The sequence below is a fragment of the Chenopodium album genome, chromosome 19 (genome assembly GCF_948465745.1).
Source record: "Chenopodium album chromosome 19, dcCheAlbu1.1, whole genome shotgun sequence".
Taxonomy (NCBI): Eukaryota; Viridiplantae; Streptophyta; class Magnoliopsida; order Caryophyllales; family Amaranthaceae; genus Chenopodium; species Chenopodium album.
The window spans coordinates 34830160-34857990 of record NC_137852.1 but is presented as its reverse complement, the minus strand read 5'-3'; the positions used below and the strand labels follow the sequence as shown (position 1 = coordinate 34857990).

Below are 27831 nucleotides of genomic sequence, written 5' to 3'. Positions count from 1 at the left end.
TCGGCACGGACGTGCCAAAGGTTGCACGGACGTGCAGACCTATTAAAATACGAGCAGTAGCTACTGCCTGATCCTGCACGGACGTGCTTCATTTGGCACAGACGTGCCACTTATTGGCATGGATGTGCAACCCTTTTCTGGCGAAATAGCTTCTTTTCGGAAGGTCATAATTTCTTCATTACTCATTGGAATAAGGCATGTGACCAGTTGTTGGAAAGATCTTGAGATGAACTTTAATCTCCAATTTGAATCACTTCAAAATGTTGAGTAGAAATAAAGTTATGGTCATTTGAAGTTGACCTTAGTGCAAAAATTCTTCCAAAACCCTTCCAAATACTCTTATTTCACTCTTGGACTCTTTTCCCTGTTTCTTTCATTGTTCCATAGCTCCCTTATTTCCTCCTCTTGCATCCAACTTCTTTTCTTATTTGTCCAAAAGCTTCAAAGTGCCTTCTTTATACCTAAATATGCACCAAAACACTAGCAACCTCGTGAAGCATAGGATACACAAAAAAATGCATAAAAATAGAGTAATTAGTGAACTAAGGCATTGATTTCTTACAATTCTAAGGCTCAAAAACACTCTAAAATCATACAAATTGCAAGCTATCAACAATAACATTTGATTTTTATTTAATAGTAGTAAATTAATCAAGTCAAAATCATTAAGTAAATAATGAAAAAAGTCAAACTATAACACTTATTAAATACGGAGGGAGTACCAATATGACAATATGATGTGTTATAAATAAAAACTAATTGTGACAAAAAATAAGATTTATTTTAATTGAAAAAAATGATTATAGGAAAAAAAAGTTCTTTAAGTGTAACTTATTTATTTATTTTTTTGGTTGATTTATAATGGAGACCTTTATTTTTGGTACATCGCTTTTTTAACTTGACATACATCAAAACGCTGATCGGGTATCTTTAAAGGACCGAGTAATCCCTGAGCGAGCAACCCTGACCAGCCGAATACCCCTGAACGACTGAGTAATCCCTGACTAACCGAGCAACCCTAAACGACCGAAGACCCTGATCAAGTTAGTTACCCCTGACTGATTAAGTAACCCCTGATCGACCAAGTAGCCCCTTATCGAACAACCTTGATCACATATGAAAATTTGTACTTTATTTTTTGTGACATTCTTTCCCATCTATGGGCTTGTTCTCATTTACTGAAATGAGTTAAACTGAATAGAACTGAACAGAACTGAGCTGAGATGAATGAATTGTTTGTGAGAGAAGGAATGAAATTAGGGACTGAACTAACTGAACTGAGCTGAACAGAACTGAGCTAAAATTAACCCGAAGAGGACAGGCCCTACCTACTTTAGATACTCATTGTATGAAAATGTTACCATAAATTAATTTTCACACATATTATATTAACGTGTTTTAAGCTTTTTGAGAACTCCTTTATTAGCATCGTTAATCGTTTTCTTCTTTAACATGCATTAAGAGATAATTAAAAAAAAAAAAAAAAGAATTTTGATTTTTAACACCACAAAAAGGCTTGTGATTTTAAGCCCACGAACAAAAATTATTTTAACACCACAAAAATTTTTAAAAATTAGATTTAACCACTACTTAACAGATTACGTTGATATTTTATTATTTTAAAAAAAAAAAATGATATTGTTATCTTAAATTGTTTGACCCTTAAAAGAAACATCTCCCGTTTAACAGATTAAAATTGTAGATTGATTTACGGTGTGTATATTTTTAAAAAAATTCTGACAAAAACCCTATAATTTGTGTACTTATAAGAGAATATACTTACATAATAAAATCATAATTTCAAAAATCAATCGATGAGAAATAGGATACGTAAAAGCCAAAAACACGAAAATCAAACAAATTAGCAAGGACAATAAGTTAATTTCCTACATCCTCGTTTGTTTAACGCATCGGTGAAACAAGGCTCTGACGGAAGCTAACGGCAACTAAAGACACAAAGTTTGGAGGATTATTTTTATCATGAACATCAACAACCAAAATTTCTTCATTCATTGTTTGGATAATTATCTTACCACAAGATGTAAATCCAAAAAAACCTCCAATTCTAGCTTTCAATTTTATTGATATCACTTCATCTGCTCGTATTTTGTAATATATTATTAAACGGAAAAATTTTTTGTATACATTTGGTTTACACTAATATTAGTGTACATCGAACAATATAAGGTAAATTTTTGCCCTTTTTTTGGTAACTTTAAACATAATACAATTTTTATATAAATAGACACTAAAAAAAGTTTTATAAAGATAATTTAATTACATTCAATCACTAATAATTTATTTTTAATCATTTAAAATGTGATTCTTTACTAATAAAGCGTAAATAATTTTTGTTTGTATTGGGTAATTTTTATTCTTATCAGAGGTAACTTTTATTTATTTCAGGAGTAACTTTTATCACTTTAGATTATCTTTATAATGGTTGTACAATAATTATTGTACAACCGATTTTTTTTAAAAGTTTGTGTATTGAATGTAATATGTATTGTAGTAATTTTATTGACATCACTTCCATGTAACAAATTATTAATGATCCATTGACTTTTTTTTTTATTTTCTCTCTCCTCACTCAAATATGGGAAGCTAATTTTAGTTTTGCAATGGCTACAATTTTGTAGCCATTATAAAAACGAAATCTACACCGTTGATTAATATTATGTAAATAAGGGCCATTGATTAAGTTGACCAAGAAAAATACAAATCAAATGATAATTTTACGACTAAAAAATTTAGCCGATAGAGTATTAATAATAATCACTGATTACTCAAAATCTTGTTGACTTTCTTTTATTTTCTCTCTCCTCGGTCCTCACTCAATCTTCACTTAAAATTCTAATTCTAGGGAATAGGGTTGGCTTGTCGTCACTTTCTTTGAGGTACTCGCGTTTCTTATACTGTCGCTTTGCTCATCATTGGCATTGGCCTTGGTTTTTTAGGTACGTCTTCCATAATTTCAATTGATTGTTGATTTTTTTCAGTTTTATGGATTTTTGCCGTGTTTTTTTCGATTACTTTGGATGTGATTTTTTTTATTTTTTATTTTTTTATTTGGAGATTTCAGGAGTTTTAGTTGAATTATTATCCAGGATAGTGATTTTCAAATTTAATTGGTCGTGTTGTTTTGATTAATTAATTTCTATTTTGTGGAAATGAATTTTACTGTATGATTATAATTATAAGCTGATCATATTAATTTGAGTTGAAAAAGTTGTAATTTGTGATTTGCATAATAAAGTATCTTTATTAATTTGTTTGAGAAATTTGAACCTTCTCAGTCCTTTTCAGCAGCTGGTATCAGCTAAATTCTCCGATTTGTTGTTGAATTATTTATTTGGATGTTTATGTTTGATCGTGTTAAGTTAAACATTGAATTCGGAAGAGAATTTTTGGTCCAAGATTAGGGAAACTGGTTATTGCTAATTTGCTAGTTTTCAAAATGTGGATACTTAATATTAGTCACTGACTTTATAATATCCATGAACAGATATAAGAGTTCCAATTGATGTAAATATAGTACTCCGTATTTGTAGTAACCAAAAATGCTTTCCAGCCCGAGTCATTCTTGTTAATGTTGGCGAATTGAATCTTTGAACTTATGACACTATTCATACAATCTTTTATAACCACAAATTGTGATTTATACGTAAATGAAAATATAGTCATTTGAGGCTTTTTTTTTAGATTTCGTATCAATATATTATTATTACAAAAGGAACAGAGCGAGGATGTATGTAGATATAATAAGAACTAGCAAGTAAAAACATTCACATTATGAAAACATTAATAATATCAATCAACATCTAATTTTGCACCCCATTTTGAAATTTCTAGATCCGCCACTGCCTATGTTGTTTAATGTTCTTTACGTTTACTTTCTTTTGAGTCATTCTTGCATGTAGGGTACATGCTCCTTTGTCATGGGGTATTGATTGGCATTCACAAATTCCAGTCCTCTAATTACATTTTATCCTAACATATAAGCGTAATGCTTGTCAATGCAGGGAGATGGTGGCATACGTAGCCAATATGCTGATCTTTATCTTGAGGTAATTATTTACATCATATGTTTGGTATGATTAACAGTAAAGAGAATAAGGAATGTTGGGATTGCAAGCCAAACTCCATCATAATATTCAGACAAGTATGGAGTATAGGAATCAAGTTTAGATTATTAAGAACATGAGTCATGGGGTGGTCTCTTTGTGTGATTCAAAAATCTGTGACATGGTTTTATTTACTGTAGAATGTGTAAATTGGGTGGATATTTCATTGGCTTTTCTTTATTAAGTGTTTCATAGTTCAATTTTAGTTCCTATTTAACAGTTGATTGCATTTAGAAAAGGGGAAAAGCTTTTAGGAAAGATAATTCTAGTGATTATGTTGATTGATGATTGATTTGATTAATTTGGATAAATTTTTTTATTTATGGTAATTTTTTAAAGATAATTATTCATGGTAATTTATTTTTTGAATGGATTATTTATGGTAATCTAATATCCTATAGGTTTAGGAAAGTTTTTGTAGCCTATAAATATTGCCCAAATTAATTTTGCAGAAAATAAAAAAAACTCTCCCGTCAAAAATAATAATAAAAAAACTCTCTTTTTCTCTCTCAACAATAACAATGGTAATTCTATTTGCAGCGGCGTTTAAGTCTAGGGAGGATCATAGGAAGAAGTTAGAGCTAGAGGAAGCTCGGAAAGCCGGGCTTGTGCCAGCAGAGGTTGATGAAGATGGAAAAGAAATTAATCCTCATATCCCACACTACATGTCTTCTGCTCCTTGGTATCTCAATTCCAATAAACCGGTATGTTTTATTTATTCTGATCATCTGATGCTTTTTAATTTCGAATTCATTGTTGTTGTTGTTGTTTACATGATTTAAGGACTAAAATTGGTTGGTTTTTCAGAGTTTGAAGCATCAAAGAAAGTGGAAATCGGAATCAAATGTTACCAAGTCGTGGTATCGCAGAGGCGAAAAGGGCTTCCAGGCTCACAACTTTCGGAAGGGGGCTTGTCACAAGTAAGTTTAACCTGTTAATACTATTTGCGTTTGTATATTTTCCCTAATTATTTGTCATTGAACCCTAGGAAATTCATCTATTCAAGCGTGTTTAACAGTTTGTTTGGAACTTGGCATTATTAATTAATGAGGATGATTAAGTGGAATTGAATTGATTATTCAATGTTTATACAATGTCTGTGAACTACTTAATTTTCTCATAGTTTTTGTCTTTTTGATGACCATCTCAAATAGTCCAGATTAAAATATGGGACAAGTACACTTACTATTTCTTGAGAAAATTACTTTATCTGTAAAATTCATTACTCCTACGTAGTATATAGTATCTACCTATTTCTTGGAATTGAAGTATATATCTACTCTATTTCTTAGAAAAGCTTTTTCTCGTGTAATTACCTTCATTGGTGTCTTAAACGTTGAACATGTTATTAAAGTTTATCGTGTTTTCTGTAGTTGTGGCGCTAGTACCCATGATGCAAAGTCTTGCACGGACAGGCCTCGAAGAGTTGGAGCAAAGTGGACAGGGAAACACATTGCACCTGATGAGATCATTGAGGAAATTAACCTGGATTACGATGGCAAACATGACAGATATAATGGTTTTGATTCTGCAAGTTATGTCTATGTTGTTCATAAATTTGAGATAATGGAGGAAGCAATAGAAAAACACAACAAGGAACAACAGTTGAAAAAGCTCCAGGAGAAAAATACCGGTGAGGGAGATGAAGATGCTTTCAAGGTTGATGAGAGTAAACAAATGGATTTTGCAAAGGTTAAAAAACGTGTGCGTACAACTGGTGGAGGAAGTACTGGGACTGTAAGAAACTTGCGTATCCGAGAAGATACAGCCAAATATTTACTCAACCTTGATGTGGATTCGGCCTACTATGATCCTAAAACCCGGTCCATGCGTGAGGATCCTCTCCCTGATGCTGATCCTAATGAGAAATTTTACGCTGGTGATAATCAAAATCGACTCAGTGGTCAAGCTTTGGAGTTCAAGCAGCTCAATTTACACGCTTTTGAGGCATTTGACAAGGGACAGGATGTGCATATGCAAGCAGCTCCTTCCGAAGCTGAGTTGCTTCACAAGAACTTTAAGGTCAATAAAGAGAAGTTGAAAAACCAGATGAAGGATACCATAATGCAGAAGTATGGCAATGCTGCAACAGAAGAGCAGATTCCACTGGAACTTCTACTTGGTCAGAGTGATAGACAGGTTGAATATGATCGAGCTGGCCGGATAATCAAGGGACAGGAGATGCCCGTTCCCAAGAGTAAATATGAAGAAGACGTGTATGCTAATAATCACACAACTGTTTGGGGATCATGGTTCCGGAGTGATTTCCAATGGGGATACAAATGCTGCAAGCAGACAATTCGAAACAGCTATTGTACAGGTGCCGCTGGGATTGAGGCTGCAGAAGCATCGGGAGAACTGATGAAAGCTAACATCACTCTCAAAGAAACTTCAGAAGAAAAACCGGACTTGATTGAGGAGAAAAGGTTGGCTACTTGGGGTACAGAGGTGCCTGAGGATTTGGTTCTGGATCACAAGAAACTTGCTGAAGCTATTAAACAGGAAAATTCAAAGAAGACAGAAGAGAAAAATGAAAGGAAACGAAAGTTTAATACCAAATATGTTAACGATGTGACACCAGAAGAGATGGAAGCTTTCAGAATGAAGAGGATCCACCATGATGATCCTATCAAGGCCTTCCTGTGAAGGCTATGTCGCACATATTAGAGGGCTTTGTCATCCGGAAGAACAACCCAGATTATAATGATGCTACAGATGAATAACAGAATAAGCTGTTGCTGGTACTGTTGTATTCAATTTTCCTGAGAATGAAGCTAGAAGAATAATTAGTCAGTATACTTTTACAGAACTCAGCTTTTAGTAGTGGGTTTGAAAAGTGAAATGTTATCTGTAGTAGTTTAGATTAATCAGGTTCAATGCTGAATGCCTGAATGATTTTTTCTTCTTTCTAATTCTGTAAGTTACTGTAGCATCATTTTTATTGAATGGATGAGTAATCTTATTTGACTTTTATAAATTTACAGTAGCAGTTAATAATTAGCATCATTTTTATTGCTTTTTACAGTTAATTAAAAGCAATAAATTTTTACTATTAATTAGCATACAGTAAAAAAATTTAAAGCAATATACAGTAAAAAATTTTATAAATTTTTACTATTAAAGCAATAAACCATCCATTCAATAAAAATATTTACTATTAATTAGCATCTAATTATTACTGCTACTGTAAATTTTTCTTCTTTCTAATTCTGTAAGTTACAGTAGCATCATTTTGATAAATAAAAGTCAAATTTTATCGAATAATAAGAATGGATGAGTAATCTTCATTAGTGTAGAAATTTCTTGAGTCTCAACTCAATCCATCTTTTTTTAAAGGGTCAAGTACTCCTCGAATGCTAATAATATTCTTCCTAGAAGAACAATAATACTCGTATAGTAGTGTTCATCCCTTGAAAACCTCCCCATACATTAACGGGGTGAGATGCAAATAGGAATCAATTTGTTTTTGGTTTGAAAACCGATAACATGACCATGTAAGATTTTATTTATTTTTTATTTATTTATTATTTTTTTTAATCCTAAAGTTGACTTTAAAACGGAATTATTATTATTATTATTATTATCAATAATTTTAGGCCTTTCATCTTGATCGGAAATTTTTGCCAACAATATTTTTTCCACTTTGGTGTCATCTTTTACACCAAAACATCTATGAACACAACCATTTTCATGATCATCTCCTTCTATCCTTTCCCCTTCTTTCCTAACTTTCTTTTTTCTTCGTCCTTCCCAAACTAAACCAAGTTTCTAAATCTCTCATCCTCTATGTAACCACAAGTGCATTATCAACAAAACTCTAAGAACAACCCAATCTAAAGGTCACCTCCTTGAATTTTTGTTGAAACTCTTTGTTATTGGAATCAATCTTTGATTGGTTGTGAAAGATCTATGAAAGCTAAGTTGGATTTGTTTAGCTTTGAAGCTGCTACCGCTTTTCTAAAGAAAGCTTTCACATTTGAGGTATCAATTCATAACACAATACCGCCGAACACATTTGACCCACCTTCTCAAAATTTCTCTCTTTAACATAACATGCACTTAAGTTCAAATTGACAAAACACAACAAGGATCGAAAAAAGATTTATCCTCTCATTACAATAGATAAGATTTTGATGAGTGTCAAAGAGTATTTTGCAATGGCTAAAACAATATTACTTTGCTTGTACAATTGATTACTCTCATCTTTTAAACTCCTAACATGCATATTTTAGAATATCTAAATCCAGTTTCCCAACTATTTTATCTAATTTACGAGAAGAGAAATCCTCCTCTTCAACCTGAGGAAAAACACAAATCTCCCCTAAGGCCCTGTTCTTTTGAGCTTCTGGGTAGAGCAGAGCAGATTAAATTTCAGCAGAGCAGAGTAGATTTCAGGATAAGCATAGCAGAGCCGAACCGAGCAGAGCAGAGCAGAGCAGATTTCAACATTATTGTTAATACATTTATTAATGCTATTATTGTTAATGTTATTATTATTATTTTTATTATTATTATTATTATTATTATTGTTATTATTATTATTATTATTTATTATTGTTATTATTACAATTATTATTATTATTATTATTATTATTATTATTATTATTATTATTATTATTATTATTATTATTATTATTATTATTATTAGTAGTAGTAGTACTACTACTATTACTATTATTACTACTACTATTATTATTATTAAGTGCATATATGGTTTAGGTGAGTGAAAACATAATTATATGTGTACCATATTTAACATATGTGAATAGTAGAAAGATAAAAGACAACGATTTAATTATAATTATTTCACAAAAATTTTAAAATATTAATGAGTAATAATGATTTTACTTATAAATTTGTCTTAATCATATATTTTTAACTCTGAAATAATAATAATATACAAAGTACTACTTGAAAACAACCTCTTTTTTTTAATTCTTAAATTGTATGGAAAGATTTGAAAATTAATTCAACTCTATGAACTAACAATCAATACCCACATAAAATGTTTCTACATATTGTGATTCTGATATCAAATGTTTATAAAAGGAATTGTTATTAATTGTTGTTATTATTATTATTATTATTATTATTATTATTATTATTATTATTATTTATTTATTTATTTATTTATTGGGTTTTTCTACGTGGTACCCTTGAGTTTTTGAGTTTTCTACCTTGTACCCTCCTAAATTCAAATTTCTACAAGGTGACCTTGAAATATTAGTTTATTTTACATTAAACCCTTGAGTTTTTGGATTTTTCTATATGGTACCCTTGAGTAGTAAAATAAATGGCTCTAAATTAATTTGACTCAAACCCACACCATCTAAACGACTTATTTAGCACCATCGAAGACACAACTAACATGTTTATTGCAAAAAAAAAAAAAGGACTAACAACTTGAGTCCCTCTAAAACAAGCTCTTTTAGTTAAAGTAGGACCAAAAAAAAATTCTTATCTTCCATCTTAAATAATCATACAAAAGTTCCACTAAATAGCGAATAATGAAGATTGGTGATTCCTCCATCTAATATAAATATAGAAGTGGTAAATAGATCATTTAGATGGTATCAGATTGAGTCAAATTAAGTTAGAGTCATTTAATTTACAACTCTCAAGGGTACCATGTAGAAAAACCCAAAAACTCAAGGGCACCTTGTAGAACTTAGAATTTAGAAGGGTACAATGTAGAAAACATAATAACTCAGGGGTACCATGTAGAAAAACCCTTATTTATTTGAAAGAATTGTTATAATTATTAGAAAATTATCAATTAATAATACTATTAAATATTAATTCTTAATAGTTTGAATTATTATTAATAATTATTATTATGCTTAATAAGTATTAATTATTATTAACATTAATAATTATTAAAATTATATTTAATTTTAATAATTATTATAATTATTCAAAATAATAAATTATTATCATCAATACAATATTAATTATTATTATTGAATATTAATTATTATTGTTGAATTATTTATTATTATTTGAAAATAGAGCAGATTTCCTTTGAGCAGAGCACCTCTAAAGAACGGGGCCTAAGTTCCTCAAATTACCATCCATAACACTTAATATACTAGTAGTAATACAAAAGACAACACTGACTAGAGCGACAACTAAATACTAAAGGCCATAAAGAGAAAATAAATTGCTTCCATAAACTGAACAAAATTAAGGGACACAAGCCCACAAACCTTCTTGAACTGAAGAAACTAAGGGGACGTTTGGTTCAAACAATGGTATGAGTTTGGAATGAGAATGAAACCTGGGTGGTATGGGGTTGGAACTTGATACTTGATTTCATGTGTTTGGTTTTTATCTAGGAATGATAGTTTTCCTCTTGATTTTAAACCTAAAGGTATGGGTATGAGGCTATGAGCCATACCCACCTCCCCCCTTGGGTTTCAAAAACCCATACCTTGGGCGTTTGAGGTATGGGTTTGAAAAATGAAATTTCAAGAAACAAACACAAGGTATGGGTTTTGGTCATTCCAAACCCATACCTTATACCTAATATGCTTGAACCAAACACCCCCTAACAACGCTGAACACTTTCCACCAGGTTAACTAACCAAACATCCCTTTGTAGTTAACAAACTGAGCGTGTTTATGATCCAACTAATTACAACTTGATTTGTGCTAATCCATTACCCAATTAACCCAACTTGTTTAAGTCTTGACTCAATTTTAAGAAGATCTGTTCCTACCCGCAACCCAATATTCAGCTTAATAGGACCCAAGTTTCGATTTTGACCCGACTCGTTTTTACTCGCTCCTTGATTCTTAACCAAACATGCTTAGAGCCTATTTTGATTTCTACTCGACCCTTTTCAACTCATTATTTGTAAACACAACTTATTTATGCCTAACTTGTTCCCACCGGTATCCAATTAATCTGACTCGATAATGATTCGAACCAACCAATTTTAACCCGATATTATTTGAATTGTAACCCCTCTTTAAACTGGCTAAACCCGCTTTAAAATTGTCCCAGTTCAACACAATTGATTACAACGCACCCCGATTAAGAGTCGACTTGAATATATAGAACCCCCCCCCCCCCAAAAAAAAAAAACACCGACTTGGTAATTTCTAAAACCGACCCAAATAGACCAGCCAATCATTTGAACCCGTTTTAACCCAAAATTGATAAACCCAGCCTATCAAATTGTTGACCCAAATTGACACCCTAACAATTAAACAAAACCAGAGAAAGTTCATAAAATCATAACTTTAAAACAAAAAACCGTCGGTGATAAATCACAAGTCACATGATAAAAGAGATAATAAAACAACAGAAATTGAGGTGCAAACAGTTAAAACAGTAGTAACTGTTGAACTAACATGACATCCAACATTGACAAAAGTAGAAAAAATCCAAACAAAAAAGTGCAAACTTTTACGAAAGAAATGCAACTAACACGCCGGATTTACCGTTATAAACTTTTTATTCAACAAATTAATCACATCTCCCATATATCACGCCTAGACCACCGCTAGTTGCTTGACTTGCTTCCCCACTTGAGCATATAACACTATCCCCCACAAAATCATACTCCTTTTACTTTCAACTAACGCTTTCTTACATCTATATAAACTCTTGTTACACCCCTTTATTTTGTTCATGTCACTACCATTTCCATTCTCTACTACATTTGCATTGTTCAAATCTTCTTAACTTTTTTAGAGAGTTTGGATATGGCTAGACGTAGTCACATTTACAGCATTGTGCTCGTTGTTTTACTAGTGTTGGTCGCGTTTTCGAGCGTCATTGAGGTAATCTATCTTCTAATGTCGATATAATGACACTATACTATATTTAATCTTTTAAAGGAAGGTAAATGAGAAGTTAGGATGGTCGCGTTTTCTTGTTTGTCGGTTGTGTAGCTGATATTGAATTTTATTTTTTGTAAACAGGGGAACAACAGGCTTCATCCAGGAGGTATATGATAAAACTTTTTTTTGGCAACGAACTTCTCTGTTTTGTTTATCACTTTATTGTAGTAGATACTTAACAATCCACCTCAAATAACAACTACAGAAAAAGCTAACTTGCATTTAGTGGTACTATAGTAACTATACTATAATATAAATTGAGAGTCAAATTAATGTACATATTAGTTATAAGGCCACGTTTTTAAAGTTTAGCTGAATTGGATCGAAATAAAAAAATAAACTAAGGAGGAACTAAATTGAACTGAAAATGAGTCCAAAAGAATAGAATAATATGAATGTTATTAACATTAAATTATGTTGTTTTTTCCCCTACTCACCACGCAATTTAAAAAATGTTAAAAAAATAAATGAAATGGCATAGTTGGTGAAAATATTATTACTCCCTCCATTTCATAATGTTAGTCCCATATACTATTTTGAGTCTTTAAAAAAGATCTATCCATATGAAATAGATTTCATTTATAACTTGATTTTTTTGGAATTAGTTGATTGTGGATTGATGAAATGACTCTAAATAAGAAAATTTTTACCTTAAATTATGCAATTATGACTTGTGCTTTCCTAATAAAAAATAAAAAAAGTTAAATAAGGTAAACTAATTATGAATTATGTTGTACTTTAATATTAGATTTCAAATATATTTGTTTTCTTATTTTATGTAATTGATTCTATATGGGACTAACATTATGAAACGGAGGGAGTATAATTATAAGGGAAAATAGTTAGCTAAAGATAGAATAAAGTATCGAGTAAATGATAGACCAACGAGATAATAATTACTCCGCATTAACATTGATGTTTTAATTTGTTTAACTCCGAATCTAACTTGAACTAATATGATCTAGATTGCCAACCAAGATGCAACTATAGATGCTCAGCAACATCACACAGGAAGCCATGCATGTTCTTCTGCCTCAAATGCTGCTCAAAATGTCTGTGTGTACCAAAAGGTACATATGGCAACAAGCAATCCTGCCCGTGTTACAACAACTGGAAGACCCAGCAAGGAGGCCCCAAGTGCCCTTAATCTCCAATTACTTCCCAAATCTATATTTATTAGGCATTAATTATACTTAAATAATTATTGTTTAGTACGTGGTCGTACTATTTTTATGTTATGTACTACTATGTATTATCACATTTACTCATGCCCTGGGTTAATGTGTTGAGTATTTGGGTTAGTTTGATGAGGAAAGAACATTTTAAGCATATATATATAAATTATTATCATTTTATCATCGATCATATGTTCGTTTTGTATATCTAACACGTACAAGTTAATTCTTGTACGTATTAAGGTTTAATTAATTAGCAATCTCACATTATATAATCTTCTAGCCGTGTTAGAAACTAATCCGATTCCTTAGACAGTACTTGAATTTTGATACTTGTTGGTGTTATAAGATTTATGAATACAACATAATCAACCAAACTTTCCAACAATGATAGGACGCAAGTTAAGACGCAGCTCTTATGCACATTAGCCATCTATAATTAACATAGCATTAACAATTTCATGGTCTTATATTGATCCATAGAGTGTAAGCATTCTTACTATATGGAACTAGATGCAGTGTTACCATATATCTTTCTACACATTATCATTTTGTGGGTCTGTTTATGTTGCTCTACTAGCTTCAATTTGTTTGCCGGGTAATCTTTCAAATTTATTACCATGTTTTTCGACTAATTAGTACAGCTACACCATCTTCCGAACATAGTACTTTCTTTTAAGGGACGATATTGGTAGAGAATTTTTCCCACGATTTGTATTTTGAACTTCATGATAGCAAAAAGAAATATAGATCTGCAATCAGAAACTTCGCGTTTATTGTTGATTCAATTTCATGTAAGAGATAACGTTATTGAACATACCATAGCTTGTTTATGGTTCTTGTCAACAAAACTTTTGATCTATTTCTCCAAGAATATAGACCACCAAGTTTGTTCTTGTCTTATCTTTTCTTGTCTATTTAAAATTTTCATAGCAAAAAGATGAAAATTGACTTGTTTACGATGAAATCAAAATTTATCTTGATATTTCAGTAAGGTATTTTGTTATGAAAATTTCAGAGCAACTCGAATGTAAGATATCATCAAATGTCCAAATCCAATTAATCGCATAAGTAATGGTCCTATGATCACAAATATCCAAAGAGTTTAAGCAATCATAATAGTTTTAAAAATTCTAACGTAATCCTTAAGCTCTAAGACGTGGACCAAAGTTTTGGATGAAAAGTAGTCAGACACAAAATTATTACAGTAGTGTAGCATCATACTGAGTTGGTCATGCTAACAGAATGCACAATACTAGTTCGTTAGTGCTAGATTTCAGAAATATTACACTAAGGTTTTCCTTACACTAACTTTGTTCCTAGACTGCTGAGGTTTTTCTTACGCTAACTTTGTTCCTAGACTGCTGAGGTTTTCCTTACGCTTACTTTGTTCCTAGACTGCTGAGGTTTTCCTTACGCTTACATTGTTCCTAGACTGCTGGGGTTTTCCTTATGCTAACTTTTGTGATTTGCTCCTGCATCAACGCCATTAAGATATCAGAAATAGTTCAGTCATTTTTTTTTTTTTTTTTGGTAGTCTTAAATTTAGTTCACTTTGATGTTAGTTACTTGAGCAGTTGATCTTCAGGAATTCCTTGTCAAAATATATGGTTACTTAACAAACCTGTGCTTGGTATTCTTGTTCTGCATAAAGCCATAAACTGATTTGGAAGTGAATCTTAAATTCTTAATTGCTTATTTAACAGTTCATCCTGCCCAGCTCGGCTACATTTTTGTAAGGCGAAAATAAGAATTTGGCCTAGTTTATATGGTATTTTTAAAATAGTTAAATGAAAATAGCTTTTGAAGGTAGAGCTTAGTTCAATTTTACTCTTCTGTTCCTACTAATAGATAAAAAAACTATTTTGAGGGTTAATCTCAAGATGCTCAACCAACTAAAAGTTTACTACAACTATGATTGCTTGGCTTGCCAAACATATAACAATGTTGAAGGCAAAAAGGAGCTATTTTTTAATGACATAATCGAACCATAAAAGGAAAATTAGTGTCGAAAGGACTCAGGATGGAGGCAGCATTGACACAAGAGCACCTACATACTTCACATGCAAATTTCTGCATCTCTTAACTCTCGAAGATGCTGCAATATTTCTCGAAGTAGACTAAGTCCTTCATCTCCTTTGTTCACAGAGCCGATACAGTGCCTAAGAAACTCCGTATCTGCCTCCAGTGCTTGTAGCCTTCCATATACATGCTCCATTTCTTTCTCAATTGCTAGCCTTTTGCTTTCAGTTTCAACTCCAACTTTATCAGTTAAAGTTAAAGCCATGTCTTCCATTTCATCATCTTCTGATCCTACAAGATCAAGCAGCTTTCGAGCAACAGAAGCCATTGTTTTTGGATGATTTTCACTCTTTATTATGCTGGTAGAAAAACAAGAAGAGACCAAGTTAACTTCTTGGCTGCAGAACTCTGGATTCGGGTCTAAATCATTTTTGTCCTGCTCTTCTAGTAAAAGATCTGTTTGTTTTTCATCCTCAGACATCGCTTCATCCTGTTTTTCACTGCTCCGAAGCTTCTCTTCCAACTCCTTGAGCCGTTTTATGATGGACATTCTCTCTTCCTCTAGCTCATCCAGTGAATTTTCAATTGCACCCCATTCCTTTGAGCAGTCAACAAGAGAAATTTCTTTGGAGAATGTACCATCCTCAGCTTTGTTATAGTGGCGATTTAGATCAATAGATAGCACATCACTATCATTGTCAATGCTGCAGGAAGAAGAGAAATTCCCACTGCATTTCTGAATCAACAGCATCGCCTTCTCTTTAGCATCATAATCAGAAAACCTCTCTCTATACACATCCAGTTCTTTCTCAAGCTCTTGCTTCTCTATTTCTCGCTTGGCCACCACCTCATTTAACAGCTGCAGCGCGTCTTGGTCATACTCAGCTTGCTCCTCCATCACCCTTTGGTATTGTAGTGCCTCCATTTGCATTGCAGCCTTCTCTTCTTGAAGCCTTGTTATCATAGCCATTGTCTGATTTGCAGCAATTGCAGCAGCATTTCGCTCCGCCTCTAGTTCAGCATACAGCTTGTTTCTAGCTTTTTGTTCTGCTTCAAGTTCTGATCTGAGCTGTTTGATTGTACTGAAGATGTCCTGATCACTCTTCTTCATCTCATCTAGAAGAATACCATGAAGGGGCTTTTCCACTTTGGACATGTTTTCGACAGCTGAAACCAAAAGATGGTCAGTGTGCTCTATATACATCATTTTATCTTCTTTTCTAGAGTTTTCTATCTGCTTTCCACAATTCCACCCGACTACCAAAAAAAATGTCAATTTTACTTATCAATCAGAAGCTTTGGCTGCTTAATAACTCGGTTTTTCACTATATTCAAGAACCAAGTAAACGCAAACTAGCAATTAATTGATAAATCACATTCTATTTCGAGAGAAGATAACGATTATCTGCTAATATAACAACTACTATCACACCCAGATTGTAGCCTAAGTTTCAGAGCAAAGTCTTAAAAGAAGAATAATTGGAGATATTTAATCAGGTCATCTATAAGCTCAAGTAGGCCAAGCAAAACCAGGAAGTTTGAGCCTGAGACAGACTACTTTCACTCAGCAAGTTTCTGATATTAGTTGAACTAATCGCGCAGCTCAGCACAACTCATACATATGTAGACTATTTTAACTCAACAAGTTTCTGATCTAAAGCTCTTCATTTTTATTTTATTTTTTTTTTTAAAAAAAAAAGATTTAAAGAAAATGCAGGGTTTTTTTTTTCTACTGTGATAGACTTTAATGCTTTAGTATGAATAACATGATCATATACTAACAAAGGGTAAGTAGCTACCTGCATGATCATCCAATTCTTCATCTTCATTACTGTCATCTTCCGCAGCTTCTCTGAGATAAAAGCTTCCAACATCCGAAAGGATTTGAGGTTCGCATTCTGAGCAACTATGGTTACCATCATCATTAGCTTTGGACCAAATCTCCTCACTTTTCTCCTCTTCTATTTCTTCGATCACTAAACTTTCTCTGAAAGGTATATACCGAGAATGTTGAAGATTTTTTTTCGAGGTTTTTGCACAACAGGAACAGCTTGACATTTTCTCAGAAAGAACATCCTTTGTTGTCTTAGCAGGAGAACATTCGGTGCACATTTCCTGTGATTCAGAGAATCTCTGATGTTTCGAGCAGTAACTCAGATTTGATATCTCAGTTGCATGAGTCTCACAAACTAGATCTTTGTAAGTATCAGTAGTTTTCACAGGCTCTAGTAAGTGATCAACTCTAGAGCACAAAATGCAGGGTTGTTTAAGGCCAAAGTAAATGGCAAATTTTCTGATCATGTATGAGAAAAAGGAGTTTGTAAGAAGGAAAACAATTAGCACCCATTCAAGAAATGAATACACTAGAACAGACACAATTCTACGACTGTTTCTGGATAGCGCGACAGCTAACTTGTTTGAAGCCATGAACAATGCTACACTCCCTCTTCTGCTCCAAAATTGATGTATTAGTGGTTGTTGTGACTGAAAATCAAAGATTGAAGTTAAATCAGTCCCTTAATGATGATCTGTAAATATCACATTTTCCAACTTTTTGGGTTAATGAATATCTTGGATAATTAGGAAATGTAAAATATGTTAAAGATTTAATAGATTGGCTTCCCCTATTATTGTATTAATCATCCAATAACTATACAAGAGACAGCCTAGTCAATCTTGCCTATTAGGAAACAATATCCTAACACCTTATAACTTCCCATAAAATAATATTCTAATAAAACTCATGTATAATTCACCTTATTTCAATTAAAAAAAAAAAAAGTGTAGATGAGTTTTTAAGAGTTACACAATTGATACACACGAAATATAAATTAACGGGTAAGTTATATCGAGGTCTAATAAAATCAGGATAATTAGGTAAGGAAAATCAGGTAAATAAACCGCATCCTAAGAAGTGATTTGTAAAATCATGCACAGAAACATACTTTGGATTCTTGAATAGAAAAGAAACTAAGAAAGGATATGTCAATTAATTTTTAAGAAAAAAAAATGAGCTACCAAAAGAGGGTACATAATAATGATGAGACCTTATTAGATTAAACTTTTACACAAAGCTGTAAATTATGGCCCAGCCTCATGGGATTGCCAGGAAAAGTAAGAATAGAAAATAGAGAAAAGGGAAACTAAAGTGAGACACATTAGTGAGCTCTTTGCGGTAATGATGGACAAAGATGCCATCACTTAAGAGTATTTTCAATAGTCCTCCACTAATTTCATGATGGTCCCATTCTCCAATTTTGAGCATGTTGTAGTTTAGTAATCGAGGTTAAGATGGTGTAGTAGTGACATTGCTATCCACCTCAGATTTTAGTTATGTGAGTAAAAACCGGTAAGTATAGACGACAAAAGCAGAGTATGTTATAAAATATAATCCTGTGGGACACTTAAAAATAACGAAGGTAGTAGTATATGTCGAAAAATCTTCACTAAATTAGTAGTACAATAGCTCTTGCAATGTCATTGGCTCTTTGAACTTGTCGACGTTAAACTTTTCTTAAATATGGGTCTGAGCTGCAACCATCACTTAGAGAAGAAGTCTGACTCACAAGTCTAAGGAGATTTCATCTTAAAACCATAAGACAATAACAATGCAGGACAGTAGGACATTGCATACTATTTGGGAGGGTTACACTTCAGCAACTTTCATTATAGTTCATCGTTGAAACTGAAGACAAATAGACCTGATATTCTTCACTTCTTCAAAGCTTTAATGTTAGAGAAATCAGGAAATAAATTTCCAAGATAGAAAGCTGAATAAAGTGTATTGTAATAAAACAAATTCTATTTAATTATCTGAAGTTTTCAACTACCTCCGTTTCCTATGATGTACAACGATTAGACATTTGAAATTTGAAAGTTGCGAATAATATGAAAAGGAGGTAGTAATAGCAAATACATTGCATTGTCGACACTTGACAGCGTAGTAAAGAACACAGTTTTGAATTAGGAATTAGTAAACTCTGTGGTTCAAGGGTTCAACTTACAGAATACAGACTACTAATTGAGTTTTCTATCATCATAATTATGCTACATTCTTTACAGTTTAATGAAATAATAACGTATACGTTTATATCAGCTTGCAGTGCCATCACCCTCTTCAGCACCATTCTGATTTAGTGTAAACCTCCAGCTATCACCCTCTTCAATATCCCATTGTTGTTTCAGCTCGTAGATAGCTCGCGATGCAGCTGCAGCAACAACCGGGTCACTATCCTCTGCCAATCTCTGCAACATCAATATATATAGTTATTGTAAGAACTGAAGGTAAATGGTAGCATTACTAGAAAACACCAACTCAGTGATACCAAAAACAAACCTGCAATGCTCCCATGCCTGCATTTCCAAGTGTCCACATTGACGGAGCTGCTGCTAAAGCATTTGCTAGTGCTTGCCTATATCAAAAAACAAGAGTTCCAAATTATGTGATGAAAGTCAACATATCAAATTTGTAGTAAGAAGAAATCACGGAAATTGATGTTGAATCGCCAAATATTAACATTACAATATACAAGTATAAAACTTAGTTTTTTAGTATTAGACTTTTTAAGTATGTTGGTAGATATATTCTGCAGCTCCGAGTTTAAAGACACCAACTTTCTATCAAACTTAAGAGCTACGTGCAATTTCTATGAATCGAAAAAGAACCCATCTAAAATACTCCGTTGTAGACAGGAAATATTATAATATCATGGATTGTTGTTGGGTTTTGCAGTTTAAAAACCAAAGCTGGAAACTAAAAGGTTAGATCTCCTAGATTGTTGTTTCCTGATTAACATATATTTTTTTTTCTTTTTCTGTAATAAAGATCAAACATACGAAGTATAAGCACATTTGAAAGATAGGATACCTAGTATTGACATCGGGAGAGCTAGAACATTCAGCCAAGAGTGATACACTTGATTTACCATCCATAGCATCAAGGTCTATGAGCGTCGTAATTAACAGCTCAAGCTGGATCCAAATGTAAAAAACCATATAAATATACAGACATAAAGATTTTATCAGTAGTTTTGTCAGATTCAAATGTGTCTCGTGCATTCAAACCTCTTCAGGATCCGTGTAGTCAATTCCATCTGCTTCAGAAAGTGCAAATGCCATACTCCAGTAAGCTTCCTGCAAACCGCAACTTCCAAAGGATTAGAATTCTATGTTACAACCTATTCTGGACATCAATAGCAACACAATGCGAAAACAAGGAACCTGAATAGCATTGATGCGGTCATCAGACACTTCACCAGGGAAGAAATCAAGAGCCTTTCCATTCTTTTCAAGCATTATATTTTGATTCAAGGACCCATATTTCTTGCGCAGAGGGCTAAAGACAAAATGACAGATTACAATTCCAAATCCAATATGATACAAAAATCAATTACTCTCCAACAGAAAACTTACAATTTGTACATCCTGTTGACCATAATATCATGGATGTTCTTGACAAACTGCAAAACCCAAAAGTCAAGGCTTATAGTCACTTAATGTACAAAACAAAATTATAAACAATCAAGATTGAATAACTACTGCAATAAGAATCATCAATTAACATCTTTTTCGATAATACTAAATACAGTAACTGGTTTTTACCTCTAGGGCCATAAGGGTATCCTCCATTGCACGTCTCTTGGCACGTTGGTCAGCTCGCCGTAAGTCAGCCTGTAATAAGAACTCAACATCATTTAACTAATGCTCATGTTTTTGTAAAGGCAGACTAGTGTCCAGCCAACACTACTCTAGGAAGCGACAAAGAGAGATTTTATCGAAACAATTTGAGTATTACACAACCTTCCTATTAAATCTAATTTAGGTTTTGAATTGTAACTGCTTAGTGCATACTATATTCCGAGATGAAAAAAATCACATGAATGAGGTGATGACGATAAAGCATCAACAGAAAAAAAAAATTTAATTAAAAAAATAAAAAATAAATATATAAATATATAAATAATAAAAAAAAAATTAGAACTTTTGTCCTGCACTATGACTATGTTCTCTTTATGGTGATCTAGTCTGGTTTAACTAGTTGGCATAACAGAAGTCATTCCGCTCAAGTGCAGTTTAACATTAGATCTATTTGGATAAGAAAACGTAGAAAGTTTATTCAAATCCCTTCCTAGTAGACATGTCCTTAATACTTTGACCTATTAAGTAGAGAAGCTTTTACTAATGATGATAAACAAGCCTGGATCAGACATTTTCATGCAGGATGAAACTATGGTAACTCAAAGAGACACGAATCCCAAATCATGCCTCACAAAATGCTACTCCCTCCGTTCCACAATGATGTTCCTGTTTTGAATCTTTGACTTTTTTAAGAATGAGATAATCTTCTAAATTTCTCTTAATCTATAAGAGCAAATATAGTCATGTGGGATCTAGTTTGATTCGTCTTGGTGAGTAGATTATTAATATCTAACTTTTATAATTTTTGCTAGTGTGAGATTAAAGATATTTGCGGTCAAAGATGGGTAAAATTTTGCATCGATTTGTGAAACAGGTTCATCTTTATGAAACGGAGGGAGTATTATCCACTATTAATATGTATTATTACAAGCGAATTCCCCCCCCCCCCACCCAAACTCCTCCCTAAACAGATACAGACAGGAAAAAAAAAGGGGGGGGGGGGTTTGGTTAGTAATCCATATTGTCCGAAAGTTTTGAATTCCGGAAGTTTCAAAAACACAGTTGCATGAATATCTTGATTTGTTAACAAAACCATCTCAACATCTTTTAAAAGAGACATAATATCTTGATGCCATACCACATTGACGATGAAATTAATTATATGCATAAAATCCATATTATCAAAATTACATGTCAAAACCACGATAGCGAAATACAATTATAAGATTTATGAGCTGATAATTTAGAAGGCTCGCATAATCTCAAACACAACAAGACTACATTCAATTTGAAATGAGAATCCTTACTAAGATAACACAATCAAGCAAGAAACAACTCTCTTTGTCCTCAAATAATTTCCTCCTTAACTTAGTAAGGATATTAAAGATAATCATGCTACTAGGATAATCCTTTATGAAATTCCAAATTTGTTCATAATCAAGTGTTTATCATGAAATTCAAACATATAAACATATAGTACAAGGGTTGATATGGAAATTGCTTACATTTAGGATGAATTAGCACATTGGCAAATGTGTCAAGTTTGATTGTGTAAGTTATTATAAACGAACGTAGAATTAATTAAATTGTTGTTATTCCCTTATGTTGAGGAAGGGTTTTCCATGTAAAGTGTGCAAGGGGTCCCATAAAAATAAGTCATATATTAATCTTCCAAAATGAATTTAGTTATACCCATTGACCATTCTATCAACATGTTAAATATGATTATTATTATTATTATTATTATTATTATTATTATTATTATTATTATTATTATTATTATTATTATTATTATTATTATTATTATTATTATTATTATTATTATTATTATTATTATTATTATTAAGTATTCTTAGATTAAATTTATTATTATTTTAAAAAATTCTAAAACCTCCAAACTTCTTCTTTATCACCCCTTCCCTTCATGTCATATCGTGATATCAGCATTAAATATTTTATTTATTTATTTATTTATTTATATTTTTTGGTGTTTGTAGTGCCACAAGGGCTGGTGATGTCATCACAAATCCCAAGATTTTTTGGAATCAATATCAATAGATTAATCCATTAGATTTTTGGTCTTTCTCCTCTTCTTGGCCCTTCAAGCACCAATAAGACCGAATTCAACCGTTGGTCTCCCGTTTCTCCACATCTCATTTAAGGTCCTAGGCGCCACCCTTCATGGTTATCTTTCACAATTCTCCATGTCAGCTATTGGGCAACCGATTCCCCTCCATAAACAACATCCGCTTTTCAAATTGTTTGAACATTCCAAATCTATCTATGAAGATATGTATGAAAATAAATAGAGGAAATTAGTGGAAATGCAAAATATTGCAATCCAACATATCCATAGCTATATTTAGTTTAATAAACATGGAAAATAATACTTGTAGCCTTGTAGGTTTGTACCATCCCCTTCCTCCCCCACCCGCCCCTAGGGCCCAAGAGCAAAGTTTGATTTGGTCCAATTCTAGAGGGCAGAGGCTATCTTAATGACTCAAATAAATAGTAGCAGACCAGAACCACAACAATAATAATCTAGGAAGAAACTGAAAAATAAATAAAGGGTCCCGTATCTTAAGTAGCAAACAAAAAGACAGGGATCATAACAATGATCCTTCACAAACCCAAGAATACAACAACGTTGACATCATAATTTTTGGAGGACTACAACCACCAAGATCATAACCTGTAACGTGCGAAATAGTGAATAGATGATACTAAAAGCTATAATTAACACAATGCAGACCTCAGTATCAACTAGATTTCTTCATTTTTTTTTTTTTCTTTTTTTTTTCTTTTTTTTTTCGCAATACATAACATGAATCATTTCATGGAAGATAACCATTTAAAAGTGTTTTATATTTTGGAAAATTAAACTAAACAAAGACCAACAACGGACAACCAAAATCTATACAAATAAAAAAATAGACAATGCAGGAAGACAATGACACATAAACTATAAAGCATTGTAACTTTGTAAGGCACACCTCTAATGCTCCATCACTCCAATGTTGATCTGCTGCAATCTTCAGTCTTGATTTTGCTTTATCTTTAACAATCTGATGTGGTTAAGAATAAGTTTTTAGCCAAATATCCAGAAGTTACAATGAGAAATTAATGTAAAAACAAATAAAAGTGCCTACTGTAGCAATGTGATGAAGGCGTTCAGCCTTTCTCTTGACGTTATGGTCAATTTTTTCAGTATCTTCCCTTGCCCGAGCTATATATCACAAAAGACAAGGCAAAGAATCGTTTAGAATTCATAGGACAACAAAATATAGAAAGCAGTAATTTTTTGTGAAAATAGACCCCAGTTTTGTACATAATTTGATCAATCACAAATATAGAGGGTAGGTCTTCCATTATTGAGTTATGAGAGTTTTAAAAGACAATTGAGGAAAGTTGTCTGGGATAAAATATCAACACCATAAACTTTGGTTTTGAAGTCTTATAACACTCAAAATGGAATTTAAAATTGATGTAGTATGAATGTTAAATTTAATAAATTTTGTTTGTTGGCAATTGTGTGAATTAAGTCCTGCACCTCTCATTTTCTAGGAAGTTGTCAGACATCTAACCAAAAAATCTTCTCTGTATTTCAAGGGATAAAAATTATGCACATTGAGCAATCTTGTACTCACTAAGAGCCTTATATGAGGCTGTACAGAAAATAAACTATATTTATGAAAATAGGAAACTAAAACAAAATGCCAATGAACTCACCATCTAGTTTAAGAAATTCCAAACCTAGGATGGCTACATCCTGACGTGCACGAGCATCAAGGCTGCGTAAACCACTGCAAAAGAAATCGGAAAGGAAAATAATGAACAAGAACTTTTAAGGAGACTGATCAGAGCACTAATAATTGGATACACACTAAACTAAAGGATCAAGCATGGTTGAAAAGTTCATATATCACAAAGGAAAGACAATAGCACTAAAACCATCACCCTCATTAACAGCAAAAAATTCATTGGTATTCAGTGCATGGGTTTAATTATGCAAATCCACTACCATATTTTGGGCAATTAAAACACAAGAAATTTTCAACAATACAGTTCACTTTTAAAAAACTTCTTATTGATTGGATAACATCATTTTCACATTACAATTATATCACTTTCAACAACACAGCATGGCTTTAACTGAAGATTTATGCCCATCCCATCCCACTGCACAAATTAAAAAAATTTATAATGAAAAACTAATTCACTGATGACCCTTTCATTGATTGATGTCAATGATTCTGACTTCTGACTTAACCTTTACTACAAAACCATCTTCTATATCATGACAAACAAAAAATGAAATACGCCAAATTAATAAGATTTATATTGGGGAACTATCAGGAAACTGACTGTCATATTTACACACTCAGTCTGAACTCTGAAATCAGTGCTTATTATAGTGCAACGTATGAATATTAACTTGTGGTGGAAAATCTTTCAGCTTCTAGGAAGTCTGCCAGGGAAAAGGAAAAAACATTTTAGAAACATCTGACCCTTCACGAATATGCATCTACTGATGTAACACTTTAGTTCAAGAGCTTTCCTCCATTGCCTCAGGCCCTTCTTTTCCATTCTTATTCATGCCATAGAACAATTTTTCTGACTATGACATTCTTACATTCAAAGGCACCTTAATTTCTTTAATTCCTTAATATTTGGGCAGGTAGAGGACAGAGGTGGCATCAACTTAAAGATGCAACAAATAAAGCAACTTCAGGAAATTAATCAGTTAGCACTTGTGTGAGTAAAGGATTAGAAGGTGAAGTAAACATGAATATGAAAAAACTAGAACAAGTTATCAAATTATTAGCATTACCGAGAAAGTAAGACCATATCTCTACGTGCTCTTTCGTTAACAAACTTAGCATCGTTATGAGCATATTTATAGGCTTCTGCTAGTCCTTGAGTTGTTGAAGCCAACTCTTGACCTCCAGCTGAATTCTGAACTTCCTTTTCTTCAATCCCTTCTCTACAATACAAAGCAAAAAATTATGACTACAAGATATGAGCTAAAAAATATTATTGGATAGACACATCACTTTTGTCGTTCTAAGAGCTCAATGATATCAATGGATAGATACATCACTTTTTTGTTTGTCATTTTAATCATTCTAAGAGCTCAAGGATACCCTCCAACAATCACTAAAATATTGACAAGGAACAAATAATGGGTAGAAGCTATTCACAATACCCAGTTGTATCTGCACATTCACTAGCATGTCTAATGCCTTCTCTCGATTTTGTCTGAGAAGTTTCTGTCAAATGGCATTGTACTAACAATCTCCGACAAGTAGCATGCCTTACAGGTCTTTTGCATATGCCCCATAGTTTGTCCGAGGAAGGACTCGGCCTGGCTTCTCTGTTATGCTCACTGCACAACCTTCTGAAACTGGCTCCACAACTTCCACTGTGACAACTAGAACTAGGCGAATTAGGAATGGAACATAAAATTGCTTGTCGGTTAGAATTTGCAGTTTGATCTGCAACTGCAGGATATCTTATTACTCTGCTAGAGGTTAGCGCCATTTGAAGGATCAGAAATTGAATCTGACTAAGCTGAGTGACATTTCACTGATGAAAGCTCACTGTTGGAACAAATAAAAAAACGGGAGTTATTATTTATTAATGGTAGTATGGTACATCAATGAAGATTTTAAGATACCAGCCAACAAGAAACACACAATGAAATGCATACTAAGCTAGGGTCCAATTCAACCAAAGAACCAAGAACACAACAAGAGAGCAGTCCTTTACTAAGAATAAATAACAGCCAATTCACAAATTCGACACGCAAAGACATTAGCATAGTAATGGCTCTTTTATGTTTTTGTGCTGCATATGAATATAACACATACAGGTAGAAATGAGGTAAAGTTTAATGTAAGAGACTTTCACAACAGCCCAATCGCATACTCCACATTTCTGAGATTAGGCATGTTAGTTTCCTTGTTTCATTTTGCATTTTACTCAGTTAGTCAGTTGTTCATCTCAATTCAATCATTTAACTTGATATGACCATAAGCTTATATATATTATGATTGCAAACTCTTTGCAGTATAGGATTACACATGCTAATTTATTTCCGTGTACCAATATACAATTTCTATTATACACCCGAGTACAACTAACACCGGAAACTGTGAGAGAGAGTCTAATTTTACACCCGGGTATACGACGGACTCCAGCATACCAAATGATCAAAATTAGCAACAAATAACATGATTCTGAAATTTGTATCATCATTGACAACAAGACTACAAATTACAAAAAACATCAACTTAAGTTATCAATGCAAATTCTACCATTTTGTTCAGACCCTATTATATTTTGACAAAATAAATCATAATCCCATTTTATAACTGTAACATACGTCTAATTAAGGAATACCCTTTAAGGGATAGAGAGCTACTCATATGTTGAAGTGGAAAAAACAATAAAATTTGGCTAAAATCTAGATTTTGAGATTATAATTGAAATGAATTGAACAGTATAAGTAACTGTATGAAACAAGAAGATGAAAAGAGAGAATATTCAACTGACCTCAGAGAGAGGGACAAGAGAGGAGAGCAAGAAGAGAGTGAAAAAGAGTGGTAGAAGATATTGTAGGGATGATGAGTACTGAATACTGAATAGTGGGTGAGAGAGTGAGATGAGAATAAATTCCAACCACTAGGACCAAACTAACCCACTTAGATTTTCTTGAATTAGATGTGCCTGCGTCGATTGTGTACGACAAATGTTCAGCCATGCTCATCCCACGTCCTACTGTTTGCATAACCCAGGGTAAAAACCCGAGTAATAAATTAGGCTGTCTTTAAAGGTGTCAAATCGAGTGCCCATATGGAGTTTGGATTGACTCGCAATGGGTTGGGGTGTTTGGATCGGGTAATGACAAGTCATTTTATCTAAATAAAGAAAATTTGACAATTATCACCTTCTGTTATGTCAATTTTAGCAATTACCACCTTCTATTTTTTTTTTTTGAAAATTATCACCTTCTATTTTCAAAA

At 32.7% G+C, this 27831-nt stretch overlaps 4 protein-coding genes across 5 annotated transcripts; 2 read left to right on the top strand and 2 right to left on the bottom strand.

Annotated features, from left to right (window-relative positions):
• The first annotated feature begins 2819 nt into the window (after positions 1-2819).
• Positions 2820-7115, top strand: LOC145595250 (pre-mRNA-splicing factor SLU7-like). Its single transcript, XM_081651633.1, has 5 exons — positions 2820-2957; positions 4023-4067; positions 4665-4828; positions 4932-5044; positions 5498-7115. The coding sequence occupies exons 3-5, from the start codon at positions 4790-4792 to the stop codon at positions 6768-6770; spliced, it is 1425 nt and encodes a 474-aa protein (XP_081507759.1). The 5' UTR covers positions 2820-2957; positions 4023-4067; positions 4665-4789; the 3' UTR covers positions 6771-7115.
• Positions 7116-11756: 4641 nt separating this feature from the next.
• LOC145595249 (protein RSI-1-like) lies at positions 11757-13303 on the top strand. Its single transcript, XM_081651632.1, has 3 exons — positions 11757-11912; positions 12054-12078; positions 12938-13303. Exons 1-3 carry the CDS (start codon positions 11835-11837, stop codon positions 13117-13119), a joined length of 285 nt encoding a protein of 94 aa, XP_081507758.1. The 5' UTR covers positions 11757-11834; the 3' UTR covers positions 13120-13303.
• A 1826-nt stretch (positions 13304-15129) lies between these two features.
• LOC145595311 (myosin-binding protein 3-like) lies at positions 15130-17748 on the bottom strand. The gene is made up of 2 exons (XM_081651702.1): positions 16969-17748; positions 15130-16336 (listed from the first exon to the last, which is right to left on the bottom strand). The coding sequence occupies exons 1-2, from the start codon at positions 17594-17596 to the stop codon at positions 15207-15209; spliced, it is 1758 nt and encodes a 585-aa protein (XP_081507828.1). The 5' UTR covers positions 17597-17748; the 3' UTR covers positions 15130-15206.
• A 1201-nt stretch (positions 17749-18949) lies between these two features.
• LOC145593586 (senescence-associated protein AAF, chloroplastic-like) lies at positions 18950-27483 on the bottom strand. 2 transcript variants are annotated; one of them, XM_081649858.1, is made up of 13 exons: positions 27362-27483; positions 26013-26406; positions 25638-25790; positions 24536-24609; positions 23956-24032; positions 23800-23871; positions 20771-20839; positions 20582-20628; positions 20390-20504; positions 20234-20302; positions 20037-20140; positions 19506-19581; positions 18950-19414 (listed from the first exon to the last, which is right to left on the bottom strand). In XM_081649858.1, the coding sequence occupies exons 2-13, from the start codon at positions 26345-26347 to the stop codon at positions 19262-19264; spliced, it is 1344 nt and encodes a 447-aa protein (XP_081505984.1). In that variant the 5' UTR covers positions 26348-26406; positions 27362-27483; the 3' UTR covers positions 18950-19261. The 2 variants fall into 2 exon arrangements, with proteins under 2 accessions (XP_081505984.1, XP_081505985.1); XM_081649859.1 differs by lacking the exon at positions 27362-27483 and adding an exon at positions 27192-27329.
• Positions 27484-27831: the final 348 nt, after the last annotated feature.